Source organism: Meriones unguiculatus, chromosome 3 (genome assembly GCF_030254825.1).
Source record: "Meriones unguiculatus strain TT.TT164.6M chromosome 3, Bangor_MerUng_6.1, whole genome shotgun sequence".
NCBI classification, from domain to species: domain Eukaryota; kingdom Metazoa; phylum Chordata; class Mammalia; order Rodentia; family Muridae; genus Meriones; species Meriones unguiculatus.
The window spans coordinates 137410228-137433695 of NC_083351.1; the positions used below are offsets into that span (position 1 = coordinate 137410228).

At 44.8% G+C, this 23468-nt stretch overlaps 1 protein-coding gene across 1 annotated transcript in view; it reads left to right on the plus strand.

Annotated features, from left to right (window-relative positions):
* The window catches only part of Odad2 (outer dynein arm docking complex subunit 2), a 154447-nt gene that overhangs the window by 19035 nt on the left and 111944 nt on the right, over positions 1–23468 (plus strand). The window contains exons 9-11 of the mRNA XM_021654551.2: positions 4336–4532; positions 6499–6594; positions 7875–8022. Of these exons, the coding sequence (XP_021510226.1) occupies positions 4336–4532; positions 6499–6594; positions 7875–8022 (441 nt within the window). The remainder of the gene's footprint in view (positions 1–4335; positions 4533–6498; positions 6595–7874; positions 8023–23468) is intronic.

Consider the following 23468-nt stretch of genomic DNA (forward strand, 5'->3'; position numbering starts at 1 on the left):
TGGGGGACAAGGAAGTCTGAAATGCAGAGGCAGGTCAGTCTCGTGGGCTGGAATACAGACATGCACAGAAATCGTGTCTGGAGCCTCACTTTCAGGAGACAGTGGTGTGGAGACTCAGGCAAGGTTCTCTGTTGGCAGCTCAGAGAGAGTTACCCCTCTGGGAAATCTCAGTCTTTCCTCTTCAGACCTTCAACTTTCCAGGTGAGGTAGATTCACCTACAGAGTACAATCTGCTCAGAGTCTACTGGTTCAAGTGGCAGTTCGTGCTAAGGCTACTTACACATCTGTGTTTAATGTGCAATGTTACAAAAGCAATAGACAACTTAGTCCAAGCAGGCAGACACCAAAGGAACCATTAAACCTTCTTCTGTTGTTTTCCTTTCCCTCTTACTTTTTTCCCTCTTGTTTTTAGCAGTGTGAAAGCTTCAGGGTCAGGCTCCCCACCCCCAAGCCATCCTGCCATGTTGATGTTCCTCTCGCTGCCCATCAGCGCTGGAGATTTTTGTTTAGTTTGTTTCACGAGGCAAGATCTTACTAGGTGGGGCGAGCTTTCAACTCAGGATTCTTCTGCCTAAGCTTCTAATCCAAACATGTGCTATGATCCCATTCCAACAATGAAGCACTTTATCCCAGGAGTCCCCAGCACACGGTGCTAGAGAGCGTCGCTCATGGTAGTTAAATCTCCAGACAATGCTAATCTGGTGTTTGAGCTGGGAATATAAACCTTGGTTGAAGGAAACAGCTCTTGGGTTGGTGACATTCAAGGCTCAGGGATTCACCCTAAGGGCAGGGATTCACCCGAAGGGCTCTTGCTGTAGGCTCAGGCCTCACTCTACTTCAGCCATACCTGAGTATTACCAAGTCTGAAGTGTCTCTGGTTGTTTTGACAATGAAAATAATTCATTTCCTCTAAGAATAGAGAAGAAGGAAAAAAATGTACGTTTTGATGTGCATTTGCATTCCTCAACCTGTGGGTCACAGCCCCTTTGGGGTAGAGCAGCTCTGTCACAGGGGCCACATCAGACATCCTGCATATCAGGTGTCTACATTATCATTCATAATAGTAGCAAAATTGCAATTGTAAAGCAGCAATGGAAATAATTTCATGGTTGGGGTGACCACAACACAAGGAACTGTATTAAAGTGTCTCAGTGTTAGGGAGGTTGAGAACCAGCAGGAGGGCTGGGATTGGGGTTAGGCTCTGGGACATCCATCAAGGCCTTGAGATGGCCTCTGAAGAGTCAGCTCCATGCCACATCCAGAACTGAAGTCTTCCCATTTTTGAGCTCCAAAAGTCTGCACTTTGCACCAAAATCTTTTCTGTGTATTTCTCCCATGAGAACCATTTACCGTGTGCTGTTGAAGCTATTTTGATGTGCGTCATCTGTCTTTGATAAGAATGGAGTTTTGTGGGGGTTTTCAGACCGAGAATAGTGAAGGCCAAGTCTATCTTGTTAGAATCAGAAATCCAGTATGTACATTTAATCATATCCTTTCAAAAAGAACATTTAGCACAATTCTCATATAGTAAAGTTTACAGATCTTGCATGTAGAGTTGCATGCGATTTGGATAAATATCTGTGGAGCACCCTGATCAAGATAGAGAATATTCTCATCATTATTGGAAAGTACCTTAATATTGACTTTGATTTCATCTTTCTTTCTCACAGATAACCACTTCAGATTTCTGCCCTTAGAGATTTTTTTTTTTGCTTATTACTTCATTTAATTAAAAGGATATAATAAACTTCAGTCAACTTGTTTCTGAGATTCATCAGTGTTTGTATTACAAGTTCGTTACTCTATTTCTTTAATGGGTATCATTTTATTGTGTGGACATTCCACACACGGTTTTACCCACTCACTTGCTGATAGACATGCAGGCTGTTTCATGGCACGGGCATTCAGAACAGTGTTGTGTAACTCTGGATGTCTGCAGGTCTGCTGTGGTGAGCCCTCTTTCATGCCCACATTCGTTCATGTCTTGTTTTGTTTTAACCCATCTGAATAGAAGCGTGCCCATCTTAGCCAGCTTTCTAAGAGTATCACCAATTTTCTCCAGGTTTGATTTCTATTTTACTAGTGCTCTTTACATCATCTTCCTTCCTTCTTTCCTTCTTTCCTTCCTTCCTTTCTTCCTTTTTTCTTTGTTTCTTCTCTCTTTAGGATATATTTGCTTTCCTTATTGAATTTCTGAAGTTGGAAATTTAGCTCACTGATTTGAAATCTCTGTCTATGCATTGTAGCTTGGTTATCATTTATTGAACAGATAATATCCAGATATAAATAAATAAATACCATATTTATCTTCCTGGGTCTGAGTTATCTCACTCAGAATGTTTTATTTTTTGTAGTTCCACCCATTTACCTACAAATTTCATGTCATGTAAAAAAAGCTGAGTAATACTTCATTTTATAAAGGTAGCACATTTTCTTTGTCCATTTCTCAATGGGGACATGTACGTTGTTTCCAAACCTGGCTACTATGAACAGAGCAGCAATGGATGTGGTTCAGCAAGTGTCTTTGTGGTAGGACAGAGTCCTTTGGGTATACGCCCAGGAAAGGTATAGCTGGATCTTTAGGTAGCTTGATTCCCATCTTCCTGAGGGACTGCCACACTGGTTTCCACAGTGGCTGTACACATTAGCACTCCCACCAGCAATGGAGAAGTGTTTCCCTTACTCCACACCTCACCAGCATAAGCTGCCACTTGTTTTATTGATCTTAGTTGTTCTGACAGGTGTAACATGAAATCTTAAAGTAGTTTGCATTTTGAGCGATTTGCCATAGGGTATCAATTTGCTCCTGCAAGGTATCGGACGGTCTGATGCTCTTTGGGTGGATGACACCTAAATGAACATCTGTACAAAGTCCCAATTTATTTCTAATATCAGAGATCAGACCTCTACTCTTGCCTGATGTGTCTAAAACAAAAAGGGGGAACTGTAGAGAGCTGCGGAATGCTATGCCTTAAAGATGGAGCTGGTTTCCGCCTTCCACCTTCCCGATGGTGAGTGCTCTCTGTCATGAACAACTCCACATTTGGCTAAGGCCGAGGATCTGGCTTGCTTCCATGTATGTGGACCTATCTGCATTGCCCCCGTGGCACGCCCCGTTGGCTACCCAGAGGCTATTTAAGCTGTGGGCTGGCTTTCCCCGGGGTCCGAGGATTGTTCAATGTTCCTGAATAAACTGCATTGAAAAAAAAAAAAAAGAAATATAAGACAAAGAATGTAAATGAGAAAAAAAAAAGTAGTTTGCATTTGCCTGGTGACTAAGGATGTTGGACATTTCTTTAAGAGTTTCTCAGCCATTTGAGTTTCTTCTTTTTGGAAGTCTCTATTTAGATCTATATCCCATTTTAAATATTAGGTTGTTTTTTATATTTTGTTTCAAAATTTTCTTTATATATTTTGGATATTAGCCCTCTCTTAGCTGTAGAGTTGGTAAAAATATTTTCTCGTTTTTTAGTCTGGTGCTTTTTCCAAATGATGGCATCCTTTTCCATGCAGAAACTTCTCAGTATCATGAGGTCGAATTTATCAATTGTTAATCTTAGTGCCTGTGCTAATGGTGCTCTGTTCAGAAGTCTTTTGTTGTGCCTGTGAGTTCCAGGCTATTCCCCGCATTCTCGGCTTTAGTGTATCTGGTTTGATGTTGCGGTTCTTCTATCTGGAGTTGAGCTTTGTGCAGGATGATACAAATGTATCTATTTGCATTCTTCTACATGTAGCCATCCAGTATGACCAACAGCATTTGCTGAATATGCTCTTCCTTTTTACAATGTATATTTCTGGCTTCTTTATTAAAAAAAAATCAGGTATCCATAGGTATGTGAATTTATGTCTGGGTTGTCAATTCAATTCCATTTATGAGGTAACTGAGACCCATTCTTAACTAGGGAGCCATCTCTACAGGTCCAGAATATGTCTTCTAGTTCTGGTTACTTTCAAGATGCTTCTGTTATTCTTGATTTGTATAGTTTTCATGTGATGTGTCCTGGGCAACCCAGGAATAGAGTTTTGTTTTGGGGGGGGGAGTTTTGTTTTTTGTTTGTTTGTTTTGTTTTTAATCCAAGAGATGCATGCTGCCATAGAGCTGAGTTCAGAAACATCACATTACTCCCTGCCTTAGTTAGCTAAGGTCTTGGTCTTGACATTGCTCTTTTTCAAACGATATGCTAAGCCACAGCAGGTAGATGCGTATGAGTTATCCATCCCTATCTTCAGATGGCGCTAAGTCGTTAGTGATGATAACCTACTCAGTGAGGATGAACTGAGAAGTTCAGGGGTGATGTCACTGTAACCATTACTCTCTCTCGTTTTTAAATAAAGGAGCTTAGATTGGCTGAGGAGCAACAGAAGGATAAACAAGTTTTTGAGAAACCCAAGGAAAATACTCCATCATTGGTAACTGTCTCAGAGAAGAGTAAAACTGCCTCAGAAAGGAGCCAGATTAGCTTTGGGAAAAGTCACATGACCAAGAGACTGGAGCCAAGCTTAAACTGGAGAGCAACTGTTGATTACAAAGAGTATGTGGTTGTTTAAATATGTCTTTAATCACTATGTATTTGCCTAACTTTTCCTGTAGTTGTGTGTCATGTTAGAAAACGGTACATGTATTCCCTGTCTTTTCTGTCTGGTTACTTTTTCCTTCTTTGTGTATCCTAAATGGAAAGATGTAACAGTAAGACTGCTTGTGTTTGAACCACCATCATGGGAGGAGAAAAAAAAATGTTACTTTTGTGTAATGGGTGAGTAAGAACAGCAGTATGAGACAAAAAAAAGATGCTAAAAATACATGGAGAAATAACATGGAACATGAAAATGTAGGGGTAAGGGGAATTTCATGATTACAGTTACATGGAGTTCACCAGGAAATTTTTTTTTCATAGCAATAGTTCTGCAAGCAGATCTTTACACTATAAAAAGGATGTGGTCTCAGCAATATTAACAGATTTATGTGAAGTAGATACTGGGATATTATCTTTGTTATGGTAACTATTGCTATGATGAATCACCATGCAAAAGCCACTTGAGGAGGAAAGGATTTATTTCACTTACAGTTCCATCTAACAGTTCATCAATAAAAGCAGAAAGGCAAGAATCCAGGCAGGGTGGGAACCTGGAGGCAGGAGCTGACACAGAGGCCATGGAGGGGTGCTGCTTACTGGCTTGCTCCTCACGGCTTGTTCAGCCTGCTTCTTACAGAACCAAGAACCACCAGCCTCCCTCATCAATCACTTATTAAGAAAAATGTCCCACAGGTCTACAACCCAATCTTACAGGACTTTTCCCTCAATTGAGGGTCTCTCCTCTCTGATGACTCTAGCTTGTATCAAGCTGACATAAAACAACCCACTACGCATACTAAACCTAATATAAATAAAGCGAGCAAAGATTAAAAAATATTGCTACTGAAGGCTCAGCAGATGGCTCAGCCAATAAAGTGGTTGCCTTGCAAGCATGAAAACCTGCCTTCAACTCCCAGAACTCCAAAAGCAAAAACAAAACAGGGCAGACATACCGGTACGTCCCTGTAATTCCACTGCTGGGGTCCTGAGGATGGGGGTATTACCTGGAGCTTGCTGGACGCTTAGTCCGAGTGCTGGATTCCAGGTTGAGAGACCGGATTGCAAATGGAACGTGACAGCGCTTGAGGAGCTACGCATAGCCAGGCTTGTCCTCTGGCGCCTGCATGCACATGCATGCACGCGTGCTCACCTACACGTATGGAATATGCATGCATATGTAGATGCCTCCCTATCTCTCTCTCTCTCACACACACACACCTTAACGCTCTCATGCACGTACGATGTTCACGGGTGTGAATGTCATTGCTGCTCAAACTCTGGGGCTGCCAGAAGTTCCTAGAGCAGATTAGCCATGTTGCCATCACCCTAACAAAAATGCCGAGTTATGCAACTTACAAAGAGGAAACGGTTGATTAAAACTCATGATCTTAGAAATTTCAGTCCAAAATCTGTAAACGATTATTTTTTTAGAGTCTGGTGGGCGCACTAGATGCCCAAAGCCAGGAACTTGTGGTAAAGCGGGCCTCCTAAGGCCTCTGTGACTGAGAGCTGAGGGGATGTGGAGGGTGAGGGGTTCACTTAGCCATGGCGACCTGTGAAGAGCTCCTTCGGCACAGTGCATTGGACAAAGAGCTGGCGCCTTTTATTATTGCTGCTATTATTGTTGCTTTAAGATGGTGACCGAAGCCCAAGCTTGCCTTGAACTTGGTGTCTGGAATTCCAAGTTTACCCTACCACAGCTAGCATAGCCAAACAGCACACAGCGCTTCTTCAGAATATAAGACACGAGGCTGTGCCTGGAGATGGCCCTGTAAGTGTGAGGCCAGAGTGTGCTAATCATTGTCAGGAAAGCGCACTGTTCGGGTTCATGAAAGTGCTCAGACATCTGTCTGTACCTCCATCTTTTATGTCCTGCTTGCCAGCGCAGCATACTAAAGTTCTGTTTTGTTTTATATTTATGTAGCCACAAAAGCTCAACGAAGGATAGCCATGAGGAAAAACAAGGAAAACAAGAAAGGTCGTCAACATCTGTTTCCTCAAGCCGGGCACAGACAATTCGGTATGTTTCGGTTGGTATGGCCACCCACACAAAGTACCCAATTGCCATGCAGGCTACAGCCCTCAGCACTATACCAGGGCCCACAGGTACTTAACATACCCATGATTACTAGTTAGCAAAGGGTGAGGGTGATGGGTCCCTCTACGTCCATCCCAGGATGTACCTCTAATGCAATTATGTGGCTCACAGAGAGGGAGGGCTTGCTCCCTGCTGACTCTAAAGACAAAGGCCCATCCGAGGCAAAGGCAGAGAACTGAGTGGGGCTGCTGCTCACAGCTCACCCTAGCGCTCACCTCCCAGCAAAGTTGGGACATTGTCCAGATCACTCCTTGTTTACTGATGACTCCTCCAGCCACTTAGGGACGCATGTGGTTTCTGATTAAAACAATCGACACAAGGCCGGCTATGAACACTGGGCATGATTTTCAGTTTAACAAAGAAACACAATAATGAGAAGGGTTGGCCATTTGCATTGGAGGCTTTCATAGCGGTGACAGGAAGAGGGTGAGAGATGCTCATGGCAACATTTGCCCCCATGGGCGAAAGCACAGTCCTTCAGACCCTGAACTGTATAGATGCTTTACTTTTCGGTTCACTTTAATAAACACATTCAATGTGTTTAAGGACTTTCATAGCTTTTTACCTTTGAAATAATCAGAGGCTCATAGGAAGCTGCATAAGGCAGCAATCTCAGTATCTCACACCCAGCTTCTCCAGTGACAACACAGTATGGGCACAACATGAGGCCGTGAACATTGCGTCAGTGTGCGTGTCATTTACCCAGCTGTGGCGGGGCAAATCTACCCCCTGCTGTAAGGAGTGCAGCAGTCACGACACGGGATGTCACCAGTTCTAGCCAAGCATTCCTCCGTTTCCCAGGGTAATAATTGGTCTTTAAGGCGTACGTGCCATCTGAAACACTGTTTTGTTTGTCTCTATGGCTTTCACGCTTTCCCTACATTTCTGTGGGTTACTGAAACATTTAGATTTGTCTGTGGTTGTTTTGGATTCATCTCTGACTTTGCTCCAGGTGAGTTGTTTTATTTTGGTCTCTCTCTCTCTCTCTCTCTGTGTGTGCCTCTGTGTGTGTGTGTGCCTGCCTCTGTGTGTGTGTGTGTGTGTGTGTGTGTGTGTGTGTGTCAGCACGTGTGTAGAAACCTTGCTTTCCTCCGGAAGCTCACAAGACGTAGCTGTCATGTGCGGCTCCTCTGTGGCTGTGTTATTGTTACAGTCCTGCTCATACACCGTACCTTACACTGTGGACTTGTTACTCTTCTTAGTAAGGGTGGCGAGAAGATTGAGGAGATGGCCAGTGAGAGCTCCTCAGAGAGTGAGGAGGATGAGGAACCTACGGAACACCGCCAGGAAGCCAACGCGGACCTGCCTTCGGAATACTGGCAGATCCAGAAGCTGGTGAAGTACTTAAAGGTACGAAAGCCTCCCATGCTACGTTTGCAGCTTTAGCAGGAATTATTTTCTAAACCCATGTCGTCTCCTCCTAAGCTGATGACACGCCTCTTAAGAGCCCCGTGCCCTGTGGTTGTCGTGTGCGCACTCACTGGAGAAGGTCTTACTGTTCTGAGGACCTAAGCCTAGACCTCATGAGCATCACTGACTGGTCTGCTGAGTGTGTGTTGGGGGTGGGGTAGGGATTGGTATTGACTTAGTGTGTGCTTTACGATTTTCATTCAGTGTGGTGGAAAGAGCTTGGTCTAGCTTCACTTCCAGCTGCGTCACTGGCTAGCAGAGGGGCAATGGCGGAGTCTGTGGTTTGAGCCTTGAAAAGCCTCAACTTGCACAATGCATGGAGGAAAGGCCTGTGCCACATTTTCAAGACTGAGAACCACGCTTGAAACAAGTGTCATACATGGCATCTACCCATTGTAGGTGCTTGAGATAGGCATTGGCTGGGACGCACGCGCACGCGCGCGCGCGCGCGCGCGCGCGCGCGCACACACACACACACACACACACACACACACATATCTGAATGGAAGATGAGGCAAAGAAAAATAGGTTGTCACAGCCCAGATTAACATTCCTTGCTGCTATGTTGAAGCCTTCTGGACAGCTGAAGTCTAAAAATACGGGTAAAAAAACCGAGACAGAAACATTTGACAACCTCATGTTTTCTTCTTTTTCATATCTTTGGCCAGATCAGCCAAGGGTATTGCTATTTAAAAGGTATTGCCATTAATAAGGGAGGTCTTCTTTTCCTTTCTTCTGATCCTAGTCTATCAGGTCTCATCAGGAGTGGCTGCATTGTCTTCCTCTGTGGCCTGGTAAGGCTGCTCCCCCTTCAGGGGGAGGTGATTAAAGAGCAGGCCAATCAGTTCATGTCAGAGACAGTCCCTGTTCCTATTACTATGGAACCCACTTGGACACTGAACTGCCATGGGCTACATCTTTGCAGCAGTCCTAGGTTATCTCCATGCATGGTCCTTGGTTGGAGTATCAGTCTCAGGAAAGACCCCTGTGCTCAGATTTTTTTGGTTCTGTTGCTCTCCTTGTGGAGTTCCTGTCCTCTCCAGATCTTACTGTTTCCCACTTCTTTCATAAGCTATCAGTGAACTTGGGGAGGGGCATGCATGCAGAGGGGGGAGGAAGTGAAGGATTGGGAGGGGAGAAGGGAGGAACTACAGGGGGGGATACAAAGTGAATAAAGTGTAATTAATAAAGAATTAAAAAAAGAAAAAAGTCAAATTGCCTTCTACTTACATTAAATAAACATCCATTATTTTTTGGCTTCTTTAAAAAAATAATTCATAATATAATATTTTCTAGTTGTTTATAAAAATTATTTCACATGCTTAAATCACCAGAGATAGAGATAGATATTTAAATGCATGAAGAATGTTATATAAGTTTAACTTAATTTTATATATCTTCCATTCCAATTATGCTTTCAAATTTTATGTTAATCATTATTAAATCATGCAAGTGTAATGTTTGCCTTCCATTTTATTTTGACATTATACATATGTCTTTGTAAATTAAAAAAAAAAGACATTGCCTCATAACTGTGAGGCAGCATGGAAAACAGCTTTTCTGCATGATTTTGAGACTCCGAGAAAAGCCTTCTGAATGGATGGTCTTAAAGGTGTCAAGGAGCTGAGGAAAATCTTGCAAGGAAAAAATGAGCTTCTCTCTTCTAAGGGCCATGCTTTTGGCAAAAACTGCCAGAGTTTCTTAGAAAAAAAAAAAATGTTTGCCTGAATCCCAGAAAACTTAGTGAAGACATTGTGGAATGTGTTTTAATTCTCCTTTGGGAATTCTGGTTCTCAGTCCCCTCTGATGTGGATCATGATGAGGTTATTGTTTAGAAGGGATTCATTTAACAGACAAGAGCAGAGTGCTTTGCCAGTCGAAGGCACAGGCAGGCACTTCCAGGTACCGGGGTAGGTCCGTGTTGGAACAAGAGCAACCACCGTCTAATTAGCTTTTTTGTGTCTGTTTTCGAGCTCTGAATGTGTGTCTGCTGCTAACCTGACTCATTCTTGCAAAAGTTAGTGCTGATTGGCGGGAGAGTCGGCTCAGCCAGTAAAGGGCTGGTTACATAAGTGTGCGTTTGGATTTTTGGAGCCTGTGGACGAGCCAGGCATGCATGGTTCCATATCTGCAGTCTGAAGCAGTGCGGCAGAGAAGCCCGTCCCTGAGCCTACCCAATCAGTGAGCTCTAGAGTCACTGAGCAAGCCTTTCTCAGATGATAAGGAGGAGACCAAGGGAGAAAATAAATAGCCCTACCGAGCCGTAAAACCTGCAAAAACTACTGGCTTGGCAAGTTGACCCCAGTGGAGCAATAATGGCACACCTTACTTGGGGTTAACAAATACCAGTATAATTGTACTTACGACCTGATAAATAGGAGGGAATTCATGCCAGGTGCTATAAACCCAACCACCTGCCAATGGCTGGAAAGGTCATAGACCCTAGAGGAGACCCCCTACTGACATTTCCCTTAACCAACATAAGTCCTAACTACTCTACTGACTCCTGACTCCTATTTCCACACACACACGTAAGTGTAGTTCTTGCCTGTAGTCAGAGAAACTTCTTTTTGCAGCAGAGCTCCACGACTGTTAATAATACAGAAAATAAGTGGCCATGGGTGCCCGTTTCCTAATGTCTGCAATGAAACTGCTATCCCTAAGGCTGAGGGAAAGTTGTGGAAGATGGGACGGAAAGATTGTAAAGGCCAGAAGACAGGACACCTGCAGTGAGGTAATACGTGATGCATATGAAATAGACTCTGAATAGACTCCTGAAATCTGAACAACATGGTCACCTAAACAGCACCTGCACGGTGACAACAGTGACAATGGCTGAGGAAACCTGCACAGGGCCCCACCCCTGGACGGAGAGCTGCAGGCAATCAGCGGTTCCCGAGAGAGGAAGAATCAGCTTTCCTCGGGGTCATGGGCCCTGATGAGTTATTCCGTTCCAGTGAGGTCCGCTCTAAACACACGTGTATATGAGCAACACTAAGCAGACTTGGTTGCTTATGTCCATCTATACATAACGATAGCTGAAGTTGTATGCGTATGTAAAGGGAGTTCCGATGGAATCAGCTTATGGTGGGGAGGAAAGGCCTCTCCCACACACCGTAACAGTACAGAACAAGATGTGGATTACTTCTTCACAAGATATTCACCAGTGAGATCCTGTGGACACCTCTCCCCAAACATTACATGATGTTTCCACTGCTTTGGTTACTGTGGAACTGATGATAAAGATCCTGGTCCTGAAGACACCATATACTTGAGTCATAGAACATGGAGCATTGAAGCTGGTCCTGATTTGGAAGCTTTATAGTTCAGACTCTCATAGAAACAGGCAAAGAAAGTCATCAATAGTCTCACCAGCTGCAAAACCCAGGAGCTATAAAAATACCTGGCGAGGTATGCCACTGCAACTTGAATGTTACGGGAAACAACCAACCACTTTCTAATTGGATTGAAGACTTCCTTCTCCACAAGAGCGAACTTATGCCTAGCACCATTGACTGGATCAAAAACCCATGGTTGGCTAGGTCATAGGTGCTAAGCAGGACCTAATCATATTCTGCTAAATGGAGAGACTCTTAAACTTCCCCTAAGTCCTTGTCTTTATATGCATAGACTAACCTTTATCATCTCTCAGGCTTTATCAGAGAATCTTCTGTTTGCAGCAAATGGTGGTTCAATGAAACAAACACCCACAGCTGCTGAGGGGGCACAGAATGAAATACCATAGAGTGCTCATCTCTAAACCGGAAATCTGTCACACTTCCTCCCCACAAGGCTCCAGGGCAACCACCAAGATTGGGTGTAAAGATTGCAAGAGCCAGAAAGAAGCAGGGGACTTTTGCAGTAAAACAATATTTGTCCGACATGACAGGACACATGAGTTCACAGCGTCTGTGACTTCCTGCACAAGATCAAGCCAGCAAAAATCCCTTCATGGAGAGGGAGGGCCTCGGGAAGACCCACCCCCACCAACCGGCAGTTCATGGCTTCTGGGAAGAGTCAATCTTTTTCAGGGATGTGTCTCATAAGACACTGCCTGTGCTCTAGTGTGTGGTCCTGTGTCCAGGCACATAATGGTTGTATTTAGTGGACATGGTGTTTTGTTGTCTTAAACGATTTATTTATTTTATGTATATGAGCGCTCTGTTTTCATACACACCAGAAGATGGTGTCAGATCATAGTAGAGATGGCTGTGAGCCACCCGGTGGTTGCTTGGAATCGAACTCAGGACCTTTAGAAGAGCAGCGAGTACTGTTAACCACTGAGCCATCTCTCCAACACCCCCCCCTCCATTGTTGCTGTCTTTTTTAAGGGCACAGGAGTTTTGGAAAGGAATTGAGGGAGGATGGGGAGGAATTGGAGATGAAGGAATGGGGCAGTTGATAAAAAAAAAATTGTAGGCATATATGAAAATTTCAAACAATAAAAAAGAGAATAAAAATCCCCACATTAACCTCTGGCCTCCACACATTCACAGACATGCACAAATATGTATATTCAAGTTCATGTGAACAAGATTATATGCACAAGTAGCACATAAACATACACGTGCAAAGATCTCTTTACACCATAAACAAAAAGAACTAAAAACGGAACACCTGGAATTGTGACATTACTAGGAAGAAGGAGCGCTGTTCTCTTGAATAACAGTCCGGACAGAATCTTCTTTAACGTGACTTCTAGAACATAGGCATGGAATTGAGTCAAACTGAATAGCAAAGGCATCCTAACAATGATGCAAACCACATGTCTGATGGTCTAATATGCAAAATAAATAAAAACCCAGCTCAATTACAAGAAAATAATACAGTTAATAAATAGACACATGACCTAACCAGGCTTTTCTTTAAAGCAAGCCTACACAATGACAAAGACAGATCAAAAAACGTTCACCGTCAGTGAGTATCAGGCAAATGAAAATTAAAGCCATGAGATAACCCTTCCTACCTGAGTGACAGTTGTCAGAGAGATAAAAGACAATGCACACTCCCTGGAGAAAAGGCAGCCCTTGCACAGGGTTGGTAGGCTAATACAGTTAGTGCAGAAAACAAAACGGAGGTTCTCGGGTAACTGGAAATAGACACGTGGCTGAACCATCCTACTCTAGGGCTCATCTTGGCTGTCACCTTTCACACCTGGAAAGAGAGACCCTCAAGTGAGGAATTGCCCGTGCATCTGAGGGACAGTGTCTGGATTGCTGATTGACGCAGGAGAGCTCATCTGACTGTAGCTAGTGCCCTCCCAGGTGGCAAGCAGAATAGGACCCTGGAGGCAAGCCAGCAAACAGAATTCCTCTATTATTAAGGTTCTTACCACTTAAAAACACTGGAAAGAATATTGGGGCAAATATGGAAAGGAGGAGTTTCTGGGAATTTCTATAAATTTTTTTTCTACAAATTTTTCACTTTTAAAACATTTTCCAATCTTGAAGATCCTTGTTTGTTGACCATTTGAAAGTGGTAATGGAGGAGATGAGGGACAGACGGTGGGCTTGGAGGGGATGAGGGAGGGGGCTACAGCTGGGATACAAAGTGAATAAACTGTAATCAATAAAAAATTAATTAATTAAAAAAGAAAGTGCCAATGGAGCACAGGTGGAAGAAGTGTGGCGCGCGCGCGCACACACACACACACACACACACACACACACATAACACACATTACCAGGACTGTGCCTGCTCCTCAACCCAGCTAGACAGCCAAGCCCTCCTTTCCTCATTTGTCTGGAGAACAGGGTCCCGGTAAGCAGCCTAGGGTAGCAAAGAATGTCCTAACAGCCTGGGTGTAGAATGCTACCTAGAGTCATTCAGCTACTTAGGATAAATCCACACAGCACTTGGGCCAGAAGGGGATGTGCTGTTTCTGTCCCAGAGCAGCTAAGGAAAACATTTATTGATGAAGTGCTACTTAGCCGCACACAAGTTATTCATCAGGAAATCATGTGCAAATGTGATACTTTTGGCCAGACACTAAATTGCTTGGAATTCTTATAGCTCCCACAGGTAAATACTCTTAACATAGCCAATAAAGGGAAAAGTAGATGTACAAATGATTTCAGTGTTTTTGACACAGGTAACTGGTTTATGCGGAGACACAAAAGGATATTAAAAAGTCTCTGAAATGCAAAACTGGATGTCTCTAGGAAATCTCAAAATAAATACACCTGACATTTTAATTTCTAAAATTGTGGCACCAGTGTAGGCCTAAACTAGCAGAGAAATGGTAATGTTGACTTTCTCTCTACCATTTTCTAAGGATAGAATGTCTGTGATGTTGAAAAAAAATTGATGAGCTCATTAATATTGGAACAGGTCAATGAACTGTAGCTTATTATTTATCCAGCATTATGAGCTCAGAGCCTGGCATGGAAGAAAAGGAGTTGATGTTTCATTCTTTGGCTTTAACCTACATTCACTTCAACTTGCAAAAGTTTACACACACACACACACACACACACACACACACACACACACCTTCTGGGATTTTAGAACACATTTTTGTTGTTGTTGTTAATTGGGGACTACGCTGCATTTTTTTCACTCATCAATCCTCCAGCTCCCCTTGTCCCATAACCAATGAGTCTGTGCACAGTCCCCCACCCAGTCCTAACCAGGCCAACTCTGCTTACCTCCCGACTTCACGCGTGTTCAGGGTGGTATGGCCGTAGCCTGTTCACTAATTCTAAATGAAGTGCTATGCTTCCTTTCGGCCCCCTTCCCTGATGAGTGTGCTCTGTATTCTGCTGCCAAGATGGCTGATGGCTCAGGTTAGCCAACTTCTTACCTGCTTCTTCAGTGAAGAGGCTGCACTCAGCTCTCTTCTTTACCTGCAGGGTGCCTTGCTAAGGGTCGCAGCTTGACCCCTGAACTTCTGCCAAAATGGTGCAAAGGAGGTTGAGGCTGCTCCTGCAGAGCAACTGCATCCTTTCTCCCAGCCCCTTGGCAGCAGCTAACCTTGCCTCCCAGTCGGGATCCTTTCCATGGATAACGCTCCTCACTCTCTCCCTTCCCTCTTAGTTCCCTGTCTCTTTAGAGATACACTCCTATTTTTGCGTCTGCTGTTCTGATATAGATACGCCTTCCTCTGCTGGCCAGGGGTGCTGTAAAATATTGCAAGAAAATTTTTCTTTCCAATAATTTGAGGCAATGGTTTGTTAATGTCCATGCTCTACATTTCTTCTGTGTCCCCGGCATCACAGTGATATTTCACTTGCTTCTAAACCTGGTGTGTGGAAAAATTGCTGAAATAAGAGAAGCATTGGTTTGGAAGAGAGGGCTTGTCATTCACAAGGGTTGTCGTAAATTGATACAGATGGATGGTCTCCGGTAAAGCCAGGTGGGACATAGGAAGGCAGATTTGAATCATAATGATTTACGTAGCCTGAAACGAAAGAATGAATGACTTTGCCCAATGTCGAACACTGGGGAGACTCCATTTCTGTGTGGATTATGCCCAGAATTTGACTCTAAATTAAAGGGAAAACTGAGGTGGTCAGGGAGACGTGAAGGGCACGGTGGGTGACAACGATGAGGGTGATGACTCAGGTGAGGTTGGTCTCTGGTAGTTTGGAGGGGTTTCTGGGACGTCTGGGATCATGTTTCTTTCACCTTTTGGTGTTGACTGGGGCTGTCGCCTCAGGAGAACATGTGTGAGCCACTCTGGCCTCAGCTCTAGGCTCAGTGAGGTGACGTTGAGAAGCAATGCTGGAGACACTGAAGTATTGTGCTCACAGGTCTGACCCCGGCATGCTTACGGAACAAGAGAGAAATGCAAGGCGGGTTCCCAGGGCCATTTCTCCATATGCCCCACTGGAAGAGTCAGGAGAGTGGGCAGGTTGAGGATAAAAGTACTAGGTTAGAAAGATGTGTCCAACAGCAAGGGGAGGAAAAATGCACAGGAGCGGAAAGGATCTGACCAGTGACAAACGCTGCATTGGAGGAGAGAGAATTTCAGCATCACACACAGGAGGGCCAGGAAATGCACTAGGTTGCTAGGGAAGGAGAGCTGACTTCAGAGTGACATTTAAAGATGCTCATACCGGAAGGACCACTACGCCATTGTTTCAGGAGACCTGGGGCTCCCCAAAGGGGGGTTCCTGGTAACAGATGTGTTTCCAGCTTGAAATCCTTGTTGATAATGCAGTACTGGGACTCTGTTCCTAAAACACCCCCCCCCACACACACACACAGCTCTTAACTGGTTAACAAGTTCTGAGTGGTAATTGGGAATTAAATGTTTTTTTTAATTGTAGGAATTTGATGTACTTTGCAATCAATTACACTTAATTAAATTCCATTCCCATTACTTGCGTCTTAGGCTTGGAGTGGCAGGAGGTTTGATCCCTGTTTCATTGGTGGAAAAGCTGAGAAATCCTTTCGCTGCAGGCCACACAGAAGGCGGCTGCGGGCTGGGACCATATCCAGCTTCTATCTTTATTGCCTGTTGCCTGGCGATTCTGTCCCACTGTCAGGAAAATCAGGGCCCAGGAGTCTTGTAGACATTGCTCCAGCATCTTTTCTCTCATTTGCTTCATTTGAGTGAGAGGCTGAACAGGAGCCTCTTAAAAAGGGACTTGGTGTTCACTTTTTGGAAGGCAGCACTGGTGTGTTCTTTGACTAGGTTTTTCAGAGATCGAGAACAGTGGTGGCACAGCTACGAGGGGGCGTTTGAAAATGGAAAGCCCAAGGACCTGAGTGTGGCTGTCTAGCTGGGCATGGCTGTGTAACGCTGTAAGCTCAGTGCTGGAGGACGTGCAGAGACTGATGGCTCTGGGACTCACTGACAGGCATTCTAGCCAAAAGAGTGAGCGTTGTGTTCAGGGAGAGACTCTGATTAAAAGAATAGAGGGAAGAGTCATTAAGACATTCTGATGTCTACCTCTGACATGCACAAATCTCCACCTGTGAAATTACCTGTTATAAATCATGCTTAAACCCTGTCATCTATAAAATTTCTGCAGGGTGGTGCACATTTATGTGCTCATAAATATACATTCTGGGGCTACATGAAATGTATATTATCTGTAAGCTCAGATTGTACACAAAATAATTTGGCGCATTGCAATTTTTCACTTAACTGGTGTGTGTGTGTATGTGTGTGTAAGTATGTGTGTGAAAGCATGTGTGTATGTGAGTGCATATGTGTGTGTGTATGTATGTTCGAGTACATGTGAACATGTGTGCATGCAAGCAGCGCATTATAAGCATAGAGGTTGGAGGACGACTTGCTGGAGTCAATTCTGTCCTTGTACCTCGTGAGGCCTACACTTCAAAACGACGTCACCAGGACTCAGAGGTTTCTTGGGTCTTTTTGGTTGGTTTTTGTTTGTTTTTAAGCACAAAAGAGGCGATGAAGGAAGGAAGGCACACGGGCCTTCATAGTGAATCTGAGCTCCACGAATGAATAAAAAGTTTTGTCCATCCTTGCCCTTCTGTCTGTCATCCATGAGGGAGGGGGTAACAGAGCAGTGAGGTCCGCTTGGTAATTCAGTGTGACTCACCAACGAGACTGCCAGGAGTTAGTATCACACCACCACAAGACTAAAAAGTGACCGTGCTAAAGCTCTCCTGCTGGACACAGTGCTACATGCTTGTAGTTTCAGCGACTCAGTCCATCGCCGGAACAGGAGGTCAGTGAGGACGCCATGGCAAGACCCCAGCTCAAAAACAAAATGTCAACACCCACGCTCACATGCACGCTCACAGACACCCTCTCTCTCTCTCTCTCTCTCTCTCTCTCTCTCTCTCTCTCTCTCTCACACACACACACATACACAGAGTAAAGTCCCTGCAAGTGCTAGAATTCATGCTTACGATGCTCGTGGCTCCGGGGTACATTCAGCACCCTCTCTCCTCACGAACGTCAGGAGAAGTTCATGAGCTTTAACTAATTCATTGGTTGTGCATCGATTTACACACAGGTAGTGTGAGCTAGCCATCTAGTTACCCATAAGATGGTTGTGTTGTAAAATTTTGATAGCTAAGACAGTTACACGGAATGGCCTGAGCATGCAACGTAATTTTGACATAATCCCATTCCTGTTGTGTGTCTTGCGCCACATTTATTCCTGAAAAATGTGCTTTTCTCCCAAACCTATTCAATTGGAGAAAATTTGCCCTGGCTGGTTCCAGTTTGTGTAATGTGAAGGACCGATTTGCTTTTAATAATATGGCTTCATGTTGCAGACACTTTTGTAGCAAAAAACAAAACAACTAAACAGAAGTGAGCGGCTCCCAACTTGCTCATTCACTTCACATCCGCATAGAGGCATGTCTGCCGTAACCGACAGTGCATCCTGTGTATTTGCAGGAAAACAGGAGCCTCAAGTCCCTTCCTGGTCCACTAGCCTTTCTTTCCCATCCTGGCTCTCCGGGTGGGTGTGGCTGTGTGCTGTGGCCTGCCAAGACTTCTGCCGTGCACAGAACAGCGGCATACGTAGGTGGGAGACATAGTCCCTCCGGTTTCAGCTCCTAAAAATTCTAGAAATGGTTAACTAGTGCATGTTCACTGTGAAAATTCAGGCTGGGTGAAGGAAGGCTTCTTGACAGATATTTCACAATTTGTACAGATAAAGTCACTTTTTTGTTGTTGTTCTTGTTGTTTGCTTTTTGAGACACGGTCTTATCAGAGCAGGGTGACCTGAAACTCGATATTTAGTTTGGGCTGTGTGTGAACTGACGGCGGAGCTGCCGTCTAGGTCCCTTGAGTGCCGACATTATAGATGCAAACCATCATTCGCAGGCGACACTTTTCTTTTTATATTTAATATTGTGCTTTGGTTTGGCCCATTTGATTCCCATTTGATTACGTGTAATACTTCATTACACGTAAACATTATTTTGTTTAGCAGTTCCTGTAGTGGTGATGTCTGATTTTCACTCTAGTTATCTGTCAAATAACTGGGTGCGTCCCTTAGACACGCACACACTACTTGTGTGGGACAGATGTGTTAAAGGGCAGTGTGGGAATGAGCTCTAATGTGGAGTTGTTTACTGTGTGTGAGTTTTTACTTAAATAAGATGTGAATACCTTTTAGCCCCGTGTAACGATGTATACCCATAACCCCAACACTCTGGAGGCTGAGGCAGGAGATTGAGTTCAAAGCCAGCGTGAGCCACATTCAAGGGCACAAGCCGGACTAGAAAGGTCACACTGCGTGTTTTAAACTCGCTGTCAGCCGACTGGGGTTGGAATCTCCAGAGGGACACGCCTCTGGGCTCGACTGCAGGTTCTGCGGAGCCCTCCCTGGGCCTCTGGACTGCTAAAAGGAGAGAGACCTGAGCACACGCGCTCTTCTCTCTGTCTCCCACTGTAGGTGTGATGTGACCAGCTGCTCCGAGCGGCCACCTCGACAGTCTGTGCCCAAAGCTCTGGTCCCTTGAATTGCTTTTGTTAGGGTAGCTTGTGACAGCAGCGGAGGCGGCTGAGGCACTCTGCCTTAAAAGGAAGCAGTAGGCAGCTGCACCACACGCATGCTCTTAAAATCTCAAGAGGCTTGGGCCAGGGAGATCAGTGTGTACAGTTCTAAGCCACAAGTCTCAGGACCCAAGATTGGAGCCCTGGGGCCCGCTCCTGGCACCCACATAGATCACCAACTTGTGTATATTAAATATGAACAAATGTTTGTGTATGAACTTATTCCAAAACAATTTTACCTTGGGGTGTGTGTTATATGGATATGTTCATATTGGTGTGTGTGTGTGTGTATGTGTGTGTTTGTGTGTATGTGTGCAGGTGTGCAGGTGTGTGAGGCCAGAAGTCAACAACTGTTTGTCTTCCCACCTTAATTTTTTTTTTTTTTGTGGCAGGATCTCTCTTTGACCTGGAAGCTCAATAATTTCAGCAGACTTGTTGGCCAATGAGCTCCAATTGTCTCCACCCTGGACCCAACACTGAGGTTACACACTCCACATGTGGTTTTTCTATGGGTTCTGGGCTCCCAAGTTCAGGTCCATGTCTTTTGAAAAAGGCATTTGCTGACTGCGCCATGTCCCCAGAGCCAATAAGGCGATCTTCAAAAGGGAAGAACATGCGCACCATAAAGTTTGAGAAGGCTTAATGACTTTCTTCTGTAAAGGGAACTAATGATGGAATTAAGTTTAGTTTACAGAAGAGAAAATCTGTTCTCTCCTGGCAAGAAGCACATGTCAGCATTCTACAGTCACTAATGTTTTCAGCTCCCAATGCGGAATTAAATCATCCGAGGGTGTTAAAATGAAAACTAACCAGCAGCAGGCCCTGAGGCCCAGGTAGCAGCCTATGTGGATTTGGTTGACTTGACCTGGGATAGGGTCTAGATACTCACAGTCTTTAATAATGCTCCCAGGACGATGTCCTTCCTCGGGGGCCAAACTCTGTTGCTACGAGTTCTCATGAATTTTCAGTGCTTTTATTTCAGCCAGTTCTGATGGGAAAAAACTGTGTGTTCTTTGGGCTTGCACAGTGCTGGCCACTAAGAAGGCTGCAAACCGTTGTCATTTGTCATAGAGCACTGTACCACACCCTCACCCTGGGCTTTGTGTGGCCCATGAGCTTCCCGTTGTACAAGCTAGGAATGTTTCCCAAGGCTAATCAAGGATGAAAGAAATAATTTTTGCTTCTGGTAGACATTTGTTTGTGCATTCAAATTTTGCTTTACTTTATTCTGTTGTTAATATTTTTCTTCTTAGTAGCTCTTTGAGAATTTTGTACAGTGTATTTTGGTCATTTTCGTGCCTCCTCCATCCTCCTCCAGATGCCTCTGTCTCCTTACCTACCCAACCTCGTGTCTCGCTTCAGGTTTTAGATCCATCAGTACAGTTTGTTCTGTCCATACATTCTCGATGTGTGGCCTTTCACTTTTGGCATAGCCGGCCTAGCATGGGCTACACTCTTAGAGAAAACAGAATTCTTCTCCCAGCACCTATCAGCTGCCAGCAGCTCCTCGATAGGAGTGGCGCTTCATGCCAGCTGCCGTCTCCAGGCCGCTGTTTTGTTGGCTTGAGCTCACACAGGTCTTGTGCGTATTGTCATGACTGCTGTGAGTTCACATGTGCAATTGCCCTTCTGAGGACAGAAAACATTGATGGCTTGTACTGTCGTGAAGGCATGGAGAACACCTTCCGTAAAGCCACAGAAGACACTTCCTCAGGCCTGCATAAACGCATGCCCATCCAGGTCTGAGAAACTGAGTTTTTCAGGTTTTACAAAGGAGCCCAGGTCCAGTGTACCTGGATTTCACTGCTGTGTGTTATAGGGACGTAGCTAACTGCATTCTGCCTCTGTTAGATGTCAGCACGGACAATAGGCTCATCCGTCCTCTCTGTCCTCCGATGGCCTTGTGCCACCGCTGTGGACCCGGCCCTCAGAGGGAGTTTTCTGCATTTCTTTGTTGTTGCTAGCTTGGTTCCATACTGCACAACTTTGCTGTGTGTTAGCATTTACTTGTCTTAAATGTTTAAAAACTAATTTCTGTGTATTTCCATTTCTGGTATTTCTGTTGTCGTTTTGCCACAGGATCATGCTATATAGGTCAGATTGGCCCCAAACTCATGGCTCTCCTGTCTCATCTTCCAGACCTGCTTCAAACTCAGGGTCTTCCTGTCTCAGCCCCCCAGAGTTCAGGAATTCCTGGCATCTGCCACCATGACTGGCTTCAGGTCAGCTTCATAGTGAGTTCAGAATCATGTTTAAAGGGAAATGGTTTGAGATTTTCACTGGTTTGCATAAATTTGTGAGTTACTGCTGGGTGAATGAAAACTCTAACAACACTTCAACACCTCAGTTAAGCCTGGTGTGACCCTCTAATTTGCTGTCACCTTCATATGTCACTAAAATTACCTAGCTTTCCCTGGACATAGCAGACGTGTCTTCTGAGACATACTCACAGAGATTTCCCCTATTGTTATAAACACGAATGTGGGGATTTTTCGTGCTGCCTGTGATAGTTTATTGTTCTGGGGATATGGGTGCAAGAGCATTCATTTTAAATGTCCTTTCTGCGTCTAGCTACTTTACTGAACTATTCTATTAAACATTGTCTTTGAGCTCATTCCCCTGTAACTTTTTAGGAAGGCACTTACATTTGCTACAGTGTTTCCACATTGTAGTCACTAACTCTTTCCAGTAAGTTGTCAGTGTCCACAAATGTCCCTCAGCTATTTTAAAGGAATGCATGTAGAGCCGTTGCATCGCTGCTGCTTACTCATTTTAAGTAAAAAAAATATAGTAAGCTTCTGCCGTGACAGCTTGAATCTAAACGTCATTAAGCACACGCGCACGCTCGCACGCACACACACAGACACACACTTTTTCCTTTTTTAAAAAGAAAAAAAAACCCAGTATTTTCTCATTTTCCTTGGGGTTCTGTCGAGTCTTAGGTTTACGAGTGCTGACTCATCAGTATAAAATAGATGTGTAAATAAGCAGAAGACCAAGCAATGGGTTTTACTGCTTTGACTCACTTGGTCATCTGCCAGGCGCTTGAATACCTTTTGCTATTTCTGATCCTGGGAGACGTCTCCAAGCTCTTGCTGGGCACTGGGCCTCTGTCATCATTACCAAGTAGACACTGGAAGGGGTTCACTCTTTTGGATTTCTGAGTGGTGTTTTTGGAGGGAGAATGCTAAGACTACCCCAGGCCATGTACTATGGTGGCTGTTTTTCACAGGCCTCCCTTTGCTAAATTGCCAGAGGTGGGGATGGGATAGGAGAAGCCTCTGGGTGGGCTTGTGCCTCCATCTTCCTTGCTGGCCCCCTGCCCAGAGGTCCCTGGCAATCCATGCCCTCTGGAGTTTCACCGCGTAGAAGCCTTTCCTGAACAAAGGAAAACTCAGCAAACTTCCATTTCTAAAGTTGCCTGCGGAGTGCTCTGAGTCAGTCAGCTCAGCCGCCCACTCCTGCCTCCCTCTCTTCTCTGGAACATTGCAGGGAGCCAGATGTTTCCCCACGTCCGCACTTAGCTCTTCCAGCTGAGAACTCCCACAGCTGGGGTGATCTTCTAGAAAGGTCGTCGGCTCATGCTGGCCAACCCTGGAATAAAGATTAAAATCCATCGAGGTGTGGAGGTGCACACCAGAGCCCGGCTGCTAAGGAGGAGCCGAAGGCCATTTTCGCCTGTTTAGTGAGTTGAGGGCCAGCCTGGGCTACCGAGGGAGACACCGTCGCAGATTATTAAAGATTAAGCTCTTCATTTGGGCCCTGGGCAGGAGCTGTGTTTGTCCACTTGCGGTCTTGGCTCACTGGGTCAGGGCCAGCCACACTGACTGTAAGAGTGCCTACCCAGGCTGTGCACCACACCATACGGGGATTCTGCACACAGACCATGTCCCTCCTCGGCCACCAGGGAAAGCTCCTCCTTCCCACCAGATTTCAGTTTACGCGCTCTTCC